Source organism: Lingula anatina, chromosome 6 (genome assembly GCF_051362555.1).
Source record: "Lingula anatina isolate TDL-2025a chromosome 6, LinAna3.0, whole genome shotgun sequence".
NCBI lineage: Eukaryota > Metazoa > Brachiopoda > Lingulata > Lingulida > Lingulidae > Lingula > Lingula anatina.
Window position 1 is genome coordinate 14819543 of NC_141772.1, and position 12099 is coordinate 14831641.

The window sequence follows — 12099 nt, forward strand, 5'->3', positions numbered from 1 at the left end:
CCTGCTGCTGGTGATGATGACTTCACTGCACTATATCGACATAAGAGATAGTGCTTGCAGACAGCAGTAACTGTACTTAAGCTTACAAATGATCTCTCATTGTCCCAGTATAGTTTCAATTCAGAAAGCCTAAATTAAAAGTCATAATCAGAAAAACCTCATTAAATCAGTCAGCATACAGTTACTGGATGCACAGCTTTCCCACGGTATTTTCACTGACACAGGCAGTCTTTTTTATTACTGTTACAGTGTACAGGGTGACTGCAAAAGTTTGTACCACCTAAAAAAGCAAACCAGCACTTCCTACTTACTTCAAAATCTGATTTTCAGGTTTGAATGAAAAAAATTAAGCTTAGCCTAATAATTAGTTACTTAAGCAAGTAACTTTAAGTAATTAAGGCCCAAAATGTTATTCCATGGTTGAATTCCATTCAAACTGTGTATAATCATAGTGTGAAGGATTTTTGTAAGCACCCTGTATACCAGAACATAATATTAGTCTAATATTTCCTCTCAGTTTTATAGTGCCCTCTATAGCCAGTGGCAAAAACAACTGTAAACAGGCTATTAAAATAAACCCCACTCACCACCAGAACCATATCTAATGTGATTTATCTTTTTTATGGAAGATGAATCAGAAAAATGAGAAAAATAGGATCATACTGATTTTTTTGTAAACATGTTTATGGCAAGATATAGAAAGTGGTAATTATGATGAACATACTGCACTGAAAATGTTTTAAAATTATCAATTTAAAATGTACATGTACAGTAATTATAGCCGACATCACTGTAGTTTTTTCATGTGTCATTAAAGTGTAAGAATAGGCCAGTTTTGACTAAAATGAACACAAACCTTCAGCTAGAATTCAAGACTGCATGAACTTATAAAATTGGAACAATGACTGAACATTTTTGCAAACAAGTGGTAGGTAAAGTTTTCTGAACCACAACAGTTTGACTGGATTGATTATGCTATAGAGGGAAAGTTGGGGGGGGGGGGGGGGGTCTTACTCTCACAATCCACAATGTACCATTAGAAATTAACTGTTTAACAGGACATGTCCAGTGCAGGGACTCTGTAAACATGACTTTCTTACTAATAACACTTATAATACAATAAAAAAATTTAGTCAGTCTTCAAAATTTTGTTGGAAGACGATTCTCCACTGACTTAATTTTTTTCACATTGAAAATTCTGTCAAACTTGAAAATGAGTCTCTCAAAAATTTTGAAAAGTTTGTCACCTAATATGTCCTGATGTCAGATAAATGCATTTTAAAATGTTAATTAATTTTTAAATTAATAAAAAAAATTAATAAAAAAGTTTTTACCCTAGCATGCAGTTGTCCATTACTAAAAGTGCAGCAACACGGTGAACTGTTTGACATACTCAATGTGAAAAGGGCCTGTTAAAAAAGCTTCAGCAGGGGACATGAAGCCCTACTTACCACGTTCTGAACTTTTTAAAAGTACAGGTTCATAAGTTTGCCCTTCTCTTTGTGGACTGCCATCTTGTGATGACCTCTTTTTTCGCGGAGGTGCTTTAGGATTTGGGCCACCAACTGAAGAATTATCAAAGAACCCCTTTGATGATGAAAGAGGCATTTGTTTACAATGCTCGAAGGAATATGAATACTCAAGAGAGTTCGGTTCTTTTGTTTCTTCAATCTTGGGAATTAATGCTGGTGGACGAGCATCATTCTGTGAACTCCTTTTACCAAAGAGCTCCCTCGTTGTGGAGTATGGCTCAGCATATTCTCCCGATGACTCGGAAACTGTGGACTGAGAATCCAGGAATGGGTCTGCATACTCATGTGCAACAGGGGGCGTAGCTGAAGACTTACTTGGAAAAGAATTTTCTTGCTTTTTTCTGCCAAAGAGTCCCATTTCACTGGTCACAGAATATGGCGCAGCTGCTTCATCTTCAAAATCATTATTGTGGCCCCTTTGTACTGTTTTGCCTTTCAGCCCAAATTCGCTACTGGAAGCATATGGCTGTATATCATCAGAACTTGAAGTATGTGACCCAGTGACTGTCTCGTGAGTGGAGTTTCTCAACTGGACATTTGACACTGCATACGGGACAGCTTGAGGCTGTGCCATTGGTTGACTTTTCCTAACACCAGAGGGCAGTGGGATGGGCTGCGCCTTGTTAATAACACCATGCTGTTGCTGGTTAACATTTGTAGAAGCCCTGTTCTCCGGTTCAGCAGTCCGCAGACCCCCTTGTGCAGCTTTCAGTTCCTTCATAAAGCCATCAGACACAGGTGTGACCCCAGGCGGTGGTGGTTTTTCCAACGGGGCATTCTGGGATTGCATGACTGCAGCGTAGGCTGGATCAACACTAACACACGAGCCACAGCCCAGCTGAAAGGCAGATTTAAGATGCTCTAAGGGGCCGCCCTTTTCTTCATGATGGGGTTTACTGTGCTGATCTTTACCGCTGTGGTCTTTGTCTTCATCAAATGACTTTTTTTTCTTATGGTCAGAAGATTTAAGATTGCCTTCACCACTGATTTTGTTCTTTAGCTTCTGCAAAGGGTTCAGTTTGTGATGGTCCTCAGAGGCTGAGGACTTCTTGCCTTGCTCACTGCCTAATACTAAATCTGATCCGAGTTTTTGCCTCAATTCGGATACAGACTGGGATCTGGCATCATCTTCTTTACTGGAGATTTGAATATGCGCAGCTTCTTGGGAAGGCAGATTTTGTTCTTTTTGAACCGGCCATATTCCTTCATAATGTGCATTCTCTTTCAAGTGCACATTGCCTATTGCGTAAGGCATAACAGGTGACACAGGGTCTTTCCTGTCAAAAATTCTGCCCTCTTGATTCTCCCCTTTCACAGCTATTACAGTTACATTTTGGCCCTTTAACGAACTGCTATCTTGGACTGCCTGATGTCCTTTTTGCATTGTGTCAGCGGAAGACTTTCTGGTGGAAGAAGCATCAACACTGCTTTGCGTTTTTTCGAATGACTTAACCTTTGCATTGACATGTGTACCTCCGTGCATTGTATAACTAGAACTCTGATCAACTCCATCAGCGACTTGCAAATTTCTGCTTTCATTTGAGGGTTTTCTTGCCACTGTGGCTTTTGCAGCTGGCATCGGGTCCATCTCCTTAATACTGATCCTTTTAGGCAAGTCAACATTCACATATTCATCACGCTTCTGAACCTCAGTCTGCCCCTGGACAGGAAGAGGATCCCCCTTTACTACAGTTTTCAATAGGGGTTTCCCAGTCTCTGCCATGGTGCTTTTAGGAATGTCAACATTTACATATTCCTCGCGTCGCTCTTCTCTGGGGGGTCCAACAAGTCCTTTTTCTGGTGGATGACGAGGTACATGCCCGGAAGAATCTGGCACTAAAAAATCGGCTTGCTTTGAAGCCAGTTTGGCAACGGTTTTCTCGATGGCAATTTCAGCAGGGTGGATCCTGGCTGGGGCAGCCTGGGGAGGTTTTGAGGGGCCCTTGAATGGGGAAGCTGCAGCCTGCACAACACCATGAGCAGGTTCAGGAATAGCATAGTCATCTTCTTGGTTAATGGGTGCTGCAGAAAGTGAACATAAAACACCACTTATCTCCCTGGTTACAAAGAGATTACATATATTACTGACACTTCTGTTAATAATTTGCAAAATGAGTCAACTGGTTTCAGAAACATTCCCAGTTTCTTTGGAGAGATTACATACAGGCTATAAATCAAATCATTAGAAAGGTTATTATTCTAGTTCAATCTATTACCTTAGAGCAACTCATATCACTACTATAAACAAGTAACTGGATACTAGTTTAGTTTTTAAAAAAAATATCCCAAATACTTACCTGTGCTTTCAAAAACATCAACATTCTCATAAGGATCATACGAGTCCTGAATCAACAAAATACAACTTACAAGTTAAACAAGAAAATTATAAAATGAATTATTATAAGATAAGGTAATAAAACTTTTGAAATGGTTGTATACATAAACTCACCAAGGTCTAACAATGGTCATCTTTAAACATTCTTTCCCCCTCCCTCACCCCTCAACTCAAGATCACAATGCAGACTGTTTAAATCTACAGTGACTGTAATGATTTTCAAATGGCTTTTTACAAGTATCCATGCTCTGAAAGTGTAGGTTGGAGACTTTTTTTTTGCAGACTACAGTTCCATCTATATCTGACAGAAGAAACTCATCAACCATGTGTGCCCTTGTGTTCAATTTCTGTTACTGACAGACAAGAATTATGCCAATTCATTCAAAGTCAAAAAGAGTTTACCTCCTTTTCATATGTGCTTCCCTCTCCCACCTGGACATTTTCATACGAATGCCTTTCAATTATACGTAAGTGGCGTTCAAATAGTTCCCTGACTGCCATGAACACAAACCAGTATTGATCCTAGAAGATAAATAAACCAACAATAAAAAAAAAGACAGCAAACTTGTCAAATGGACAGAAGTGTAACTGATAAAATTTATAGAAGTATTGCCATTTAAACAGTCTAAAGTGCCTGACTATCATGAACACAAACAAGTTTATTTCCTAGAATAGAAAAATCTACAATGAAAATAATACATCATCTGCATTATAAAAGATTTTTCTATAAGTTCATACATAATTTTTGACCATTTCTGCTGTTCAAAATACTTGCTTGAAATAGAAAAGGGCATTTTGCTTATCAGTTTTCATTAAATTTCTCAAAAGAATTTATAAAATCAAGATTTAACATACTAGGGATTTAAGTTACAATAAAAGTAATAAATAAGCAAAAATAATGCTTACAGGAGTTTGCACAGCTGATGGCCTCTGCCTTCTCATTTCATCAATAACATTAAACAAGTTGAAGTCCTTTGTAAGTTTCTAGAACAAGAGACAAAACAAAAATAAAATCATTTACACCAAATGTGCAAACAAATCCAACTTTTCCTTCTTTCTCAGTATATTAGTAACAAACAATGTTAATTTATGATTAATTCACATGAACTTTGTTTCAATGTTTGCAACTGCAGTTTAATGGTTAATGGTTAATGAAATTGCTATGTTAATTGCATTTCTTCAAATGGTTTCAAAGCTGTTAAACCATTGTAAAAAGGCACTAAAGGACCATTCCCATACCCTATCGTACTAGCAGGATCGATATATCTCCAAGGGGTTTCTCGCTAAATTGCCCCCTACCAGCTTCAGATGGCATGACAGACATTTAAGCCACTTAAAACGAATGCAATTCAGCCAGAATCCCCTCAGAGTTAGATCTATCCTGCTTTTACGATAGGTTTATAAGAACCCAGTCTAAGATATGGTGCTGCTTTGGCTAACAGGTCACTTCTGTATGTCATAAGCCTAGGGATCTTCACAATGAGTTAGGACAAAATGGCTTATGCGCACCAACTCAGTGGTTACTCTTGCTGATTACAATCAGACTAAAGGACTAACACACCTCCTCTTGTTTCCAATGCCCTTTTAAAATCACCAGCCTCTTTGTATTCTATCAATGCCAGGAGGAGGCATGTCAGTTTGTTAATCTGACTGCACTCAGCAGGAGTCCCCATGGAGCTAGTGCCCACTAGCTACTGCGTCTTAAATCAATCTGAATAGCCCCCTGACACCTTTCAGTACTTACTCCTTTTTTAAGTAAGCTCCAGCAGTAGTCTATGGCAATTATGGTCCCTGTTCTACCACACCCAGCACTGAAAATAATATTTGTACTTTACGTAAGGCCAGTCTGTGATGCAGTGTGTGATACAGTTTTAAGAATGCGTCTTGAACAAATAATTAAAATAAAAAGGTTACTGCTACAGTATCTGAAATTATTAAATTTCTTTTAAAAAACAAAAAATTGCACCCAGCACTGAAAAAAATATTTGTACTTTACGTAAGGCCAGTCTGTGATGCAGTGTGTGATACAGTTTTAAGAATGCGTCTTGAACAAATAATTAAAAAAAAAAGGTTACTGTTACAGTATCTGAAATTATTAAATTTCTTTTAAAAAACAAAAAATAGCAAAAACAAAATTCTACCAATATTTTTGGGAAAAAAGAACATTTCCACAATACATACCTAAAGATATTATGTGATAGTGGCAATGCTGTACACTTTATTCAGTTTTAGGGGTGATTTTGGGGGAAATGCAAGTATGTATGCCAAATAATATACTGCCACCATCTTGCCATATGTGCCTTTTACACCTCTCACTAATACTTGAGGTGTTCCCACATATATTTTTCAGGTGACAGTGTATGATCTCATACATAAAAGCAGATATTCAATCTATACAATAGGTACAGAGAAGACCATATTAAAGTCATTTTTGGTGTAAGGCACCTACTAGGTGTGAGTCAAACAACACATACCTGCAATGGACCACAATTGGTAGAGTTTCTTGCTTTTGTTTTTCCCGTGCCTCGGCTACAAGGTCTAGGATATAGTCATAATGGTCTGGTACTCCATGGTCCGGCCATGCTGTATAATGAAGCTGATATACGACCTTGCAAATGTTGGCTTTTCTGATCTCTAGTTCCCGAAGAGTATAGTCTGGTGATTGGTGGTCTTCCTTTGTCTTTAATAGAAACATTTCACAGTATATAATACACTTAAATGGGAATTTAAGCACCTTTATGGAATTCAAACCTTATACATAAATGGCAACTTTAAAGGAATAGGGGGTATGTCTTGGTATCAAAATGAAAAATGTTTTGTCATCACTAAACCTCCTAAATAAACAAAATTAAAAAACAATCAAGAGACATTGGCATTAATTGGAAATATCACAGCTACACTCAATGTCCATTTCTTTAAGTATCTAAAACTGCCCCCCTTCCCTCACATGAATTTATTTTATTTTATTATGTTTGCATAGTTAACTGACTTTAAATTATGGCACATAGTTTACCATGATCTTATACGTATCCAATAAAAATGCATCCTCAAAATCATTCTTTTTTTAATTTAAACCATTTATTTTTTACCAGTGTGATTAAAAGGTCTCCAAACTGGACCTCCCTATCTAACTCAGGCCAATACTTCTCACATTTGGTCTAAAGAGAAAATAAATATAACATTATTACTAGACTAATCGAAATACATTCCAGATGTTAGAATAATTACTCTTATAGCTTGTATGAATAATCAATATACCAGATTAAGACATCTGTTGCAATTTAGGTGATCTATGTAGATTTCCAGCTCAAAGTGAATCATAAAAATATAGACGTCATTATATTAATATATAAATAGTAACCACCATGCACATAATATACAGTTTATCTATTAAAATAGTTTTATGATTAAGTTGGAAAACTGACCAAGATATGTAAGACGTGATGTTGTTTGGTCAAATTTGTTTTAATTTATAAATAACAGAATCAAAAGGCTACAGGCGTCTCTGAATGTTATACAAAATATGAATAACTACTAGTATACAGAGGACACCTACTCATGAACAGTTTTAATTGTTTATTACACCAAAACATTTTTACTATACAGCATCAATATTACACAGCTTTGTCAAATGGGAAATAACAAATAACCTTTGTGCACTAATCAGGCCCGTAACCAGCAATTTCAAAAGGGGGGTTCTTTTTCTGAAAAAGTGGACCTTTTACCATGGAACCCTTATGTCCTTAGAGAAAATTTTACCCAGAGGGGGCATTTTCCCTTCCCTCCCCCCACCCCCCCTCCAGCTACGTGCCTGACTAAAAATAAACTTAACAAAATCCATCAAGTAGACCAGTAGAATTCTTACCTTGCCAGCTTCCCTTAAATTGCAAGCCATGAGGACCACCTTCACCTCATTCTCCCAGATCATTCTCCAGAAGTCTATCACAGATGTCGGCAGTGGAGCCTGAGCTGCTATGTAAGTGTTGTGACCAGATACACCCTGTATACAATACAATACAATACAATACAATACAATACAAAAAAACAATACAATAACATGATCACTATGTAACCCACAGTTAAAGATACTATAAGTTTCTATCAACACAGATCCGTGCAGAATAAAACAAAAAAACTTCACATGTACCTGACCTAAATAACATAGAAATCTCACTGCACTTCACACTTGATTAAATGATAAAGTGATTTAATAATAGTTTATTAGATTTATGATTCATTTTAGTGTATTTATTCACTCCAGCATCTTGTTCCATTATGGTTTTATTCAATATTTGTCACGAGAACTCTAAATACCTAAATCACAATACCATTAAATTAACTTAACATGGGGCAACAAAACTTTTGTAAAAAAAAAATAAATAAACAAAAACTGAGACCATGAATTTTATTGTACACCTGAAAAAAAAGATGATCTGATATATTTTGGTGTAAAAAATAACCACAACACTTTCTTATTATAATCAGATGAGTTATGATTATACATAAATGAAAGTACACCATGAGACAGTCGAAAATAGACTAAGGAAGATAACAACTTAGTAATTTCATTTTGATGTAGACATTTGGTTTTCTACCACGAGGCAACAACACCTGAATCAGTGCCCTATTTTGTGTGTTTGTGTATCCATCTTTCATTGTAATTCATCACTGACAAGGTCACTAATGTGTTGAAAGCTTCAACAATTAAGAAATCCCATGCAGTGCAATTGTGCCTATATCACATGCAGTGCAATTGTGCCTAAATAAACATCACATGTATCAGGAGGTTTAAGTATGAAACTATTCATTTTCAGCCATCTGACCCAGTTTAGATACAAAACCATTTTATTTTGAAACTTATCAGTATCCTGTATACCGTTTATATAAGTCAAACCTACACAAGGGTTGAACAATCCCCCTATACCGTATCAGGCTTCTATCCAGGAAGTTAAAACTGACATATTTAATTTAATTGCCTTGGATAGCTTACAGCACTGTCCTTACAAATTATGTTAAACTTCCTTGCAGCTGATGTAGGAGTTCATTGTTTGCAATATGTTTGAAAACAATATCTACAATGCATACTTGAACCAAATGAAATAATAATTATCTCCTTTCCAGTGCTGCTTTTATAAAATTGATGATTACTTAAAACTGATGATTCCAATATTTCTGAAATGTTACTTGGCTCAATGTCCAAAGGTAAATTTTTGTGAGCAATATGATAAATCTTTAGAAAAGTAAAATACTGGAACAAGTAAGCTGGTGATTGAAAATTTTGTATTAACTGTAAAATACATACCTTGACATAGTTAGCATTGATGTAATCAGAGCCGGTTAGTCCAGGTACAGGTTGCAAGGGAACTCTTGTGTACTCAACTGAAAATAGTTTTTATTGTTTAACTTATATTTTATCACATCAAAGAAAGTTATTAGAACATTATTCTAAGACTCTGTCAAATTTTCCACTAAATCTATTTTTATTGGGACATCTAGTGATCAGTTTAGTGCAGGCATTAAAACTTTGTCTTTAGAATCAACAAATGTCTGACATGTCCTAATGAAGACCAATGAAGTCAATCAAAAATTAGACAGAGAAAAAAGTGTAATAACTGAAAATAATAATGGCCCACAGTAATATATCTATTTATAAGGACTTGAGAAAAATTTTTTTTTCAAAAGTGAAACATTACTAGAATTCAATCATGGAATTTCAGAAGGGAACAAATCAAATGCAAAACAAAATGGTGCCTGTTACCAGATACTTCCTATTTACATGTATGTTTGTTTAATTTAACATCTGCAGAGTTTTAGCCCCATAACAGTTTTAGGAAGACTATCTTTCCAATGGCTTAAGCTGCACATTTTCATTTTCATTTTCGGCGAAAGTTGATTTCTAAGTAGATAAGTAGTTCAAAAGTATTTGACAAGGCCATAAAATAATTTTGCAGGCATACTTGTAGATAGGTTTATAACATATTAGAAAAATATCATTGAGAAAAAAAAACAATGTTAAAGAACCGAATGATTCAATACAATAAGAGCAGACCTTTTTTTAAAAATATAAAATGCTAGATATCAATCAACATCTCTCAGAAGCAGATTTTTATCACTTAAATGGTGCGAAGGGTTATTTAGAAAATGTTTTGCAGAAAATTTTCAAAGAAGAAATTAGTAGAAAAACTGATAAATCACTCTAGAATTATCCATAAAAAGCATATATATACATTATTCTACTTCTATAACATATAATTACCAATAACCTGTTACAAACTACCTTCAATGACAAAACAAACTACCTTCAATGACAAAAAAGTATGCATAACAATTTTGTTACATCTGCATCAACACAATATACAATTACATTTATCATATCAAGCATATGAAACTCACATGGAAGAATATCTTTGTATCTGTTCTTCACTCCATTGTATAGTTTCTGACCAGCTGAGCTAGAGTAAGTGTTTTTATATTCCAAACTCCGCTGCTTCAATTCCTGTACAAAAGAAGAGAAGAAAATTTAAAGTGATGAGGAAAGAATTTATCTTATAAACTCCCTTCGAATTTTATTGATATTTGCAAGTCCGAGAATATAGGTGTGTTGTAAATAATGAGAAGGGCATGGCAATGACCTTCAGAGTGTGACATTAATCATTTCTCTCCTACAACACCAGTTGTCTTATAGACTGAATAAGGTGACCAAAAGATAAATATAAATTTTATTGACTAAGGTGACATTTAATCCACCAAAGAAAGGAAAAAAACATTGAAATAAAATAAAATATAGTACCTATAATTCTCTACGCTATTTAATAGGGTCAAAATCCAAGCCTAAAAACAATAAATCTGCCATTGCAGCAAGTACACATACCTAGCATGAAATTCATGTGTGAACACTACTACTGACAATATTGATATGCACACTGTGTACATGATAAAAGTGAAAGTGCCAGGGCATCTCCTGATGTTTACATACAGTACATGTAGATGAGTGAAAGTGGCACAAGATGTCTATACATGCCTAAACGTACTGTATAAACCATGCATATCCTAACATCTTTTTTTAAAAAATAGAGGTCAAATGGTAGTGATATGACTTATATAAACATGCAGTGTATGTTCGGTGTGTGTGTACATTTTATTGTATGTACAGAATGATTTGATTACAAAATACATGTACATGTACATGTAACAATAACAGTTTGAGTCGACGCCTTCTTTCTCTCTCGTATCACACATCTAATTCCGCATATTCCACAAATCTGCTTAATCTGCTGATATACTTCCTCAATTACCACCATAGGAATGTGACCACATATACTGGGTAAAGTAACATGTACAAGTGAAAAGCAAAATATGACTCACAGCAAAATCTCTCTCAAAGCCATCACGACCGTCGTCGTCCTTTTCGTCCAAAGAATCCGTATGGCGGACAAAGTCCTCCAGTATTTCCCTGATGGACATCGTCTTTGGTTATCCGCTAAATAACTGAAGTCATGTTTTAATATTCTCAATCGCCGAGTCCGAGGGTTAGGTTAGTTCTCGGAAAACAACAACCCGGAAGTCAACATTGTTGATACTGGCGCCATCTGTTGGATAAAGGAGTTTGGGAAATTCTGCCTCGCTTTCGTCCCAGACTTTTTATCTGCAAAAAAAAAAAAATAAATAAATAGATAAATAACTACCAGTAATGTCGGAAATTTTGTTGGTTTTGTGAACGCAGGAATTCCAAGATAATTACATGACTTAGCTGTCAACATCGACTACTGCCAGAGAGCGAGATTACCTCGCATGCCCCACAGGGTAGCCTACATGCCCCCCCCCCCCCCGCAAAAAAAAAAAAAAAAAAAAAAAAAAAAAATTCTCTTTTTACAAACGTTGGATTTTAATGCTTTGGAAAGTAATGTTTCGTTTTTTATATTTTTTTATTTTCATCAGTTTGTTAGCAGTTTGCTATAATCGAATATACTTTGACTACACATTAAAATATACTGGTAATATTGAAAAATAAAATCGGCAAGAAGGCCTAAGTAGGCCTAATTTAATTAATTTTAATTAAAGTCTTTCAATGTTTCAAGAATTCTATCTGCTGTTTTACAACTTAGCCATAATAGCAGCCTGTTTGAATAAATGATTAAAACGATTCAGTTTTTCGCACTCTGTGAACGTCGTGTCGATCGCTTTCATCGGGAATTGAGCTTATTGCCCACTTCAGGTAGATGTGACAATCGT

The 12099-nt window shown here is 35.6% G+C and overlaps 1 protein-coding gene across 6 annotated transcripts in view; it reads right to left on the reverse strand.

Moving 5' to 3' along the window:
- LOC106170987 (uncharacterized) overlaps positions 1-11480 on the reverse strand; it is a 37321-nt gene extending 25841 nt beyond the window's left edge. For all 6 annotated transcript variants that reach the window (XM_087014621.1, XM_087014620.1, XM_087014618.1 and 3 more), the window contains exons 1-11: positions 11233-11480; positions 10261-10363; positions 9170-9246; positions 7733-7867; positions 6957-7025; positions 6342-6547; positions 5612-5678; positions 4774-4851; positions 4270-4389; positions 3830-3875; positions 1452-3554 (exon numbers count right to left, since the gene is read on the reverse strand). In XM_087014621.1, coding sequence (XP_086870747.1) covers positions 1452-3554; positions 3830-3875; positions 4270-4389; positions 4774-4851; positions 5612-5678; positions 6342-6547; positions 6957-7025; positions 7733-7867; positions 9170-9246; positions 10261-10363; positions 11233-11331 — 3103 coding nt within the window. In that variant the 5' untranslated portion in view covers positions 11332-11480. The remainder of the gene's footprint in view (positions 1-1451; positions 3555-3829; positions 3876-4269; positions 4390-4773; positions 4852-5611; positions 5679-6341; positions 6548-6956; positions 7026-7732; positions 7868-9169; positions 9247-10260; positions 10364-11232) is intronic.
- Between the last annotated feature and the right edge of the window lie 619 nt (positions 11481-12099).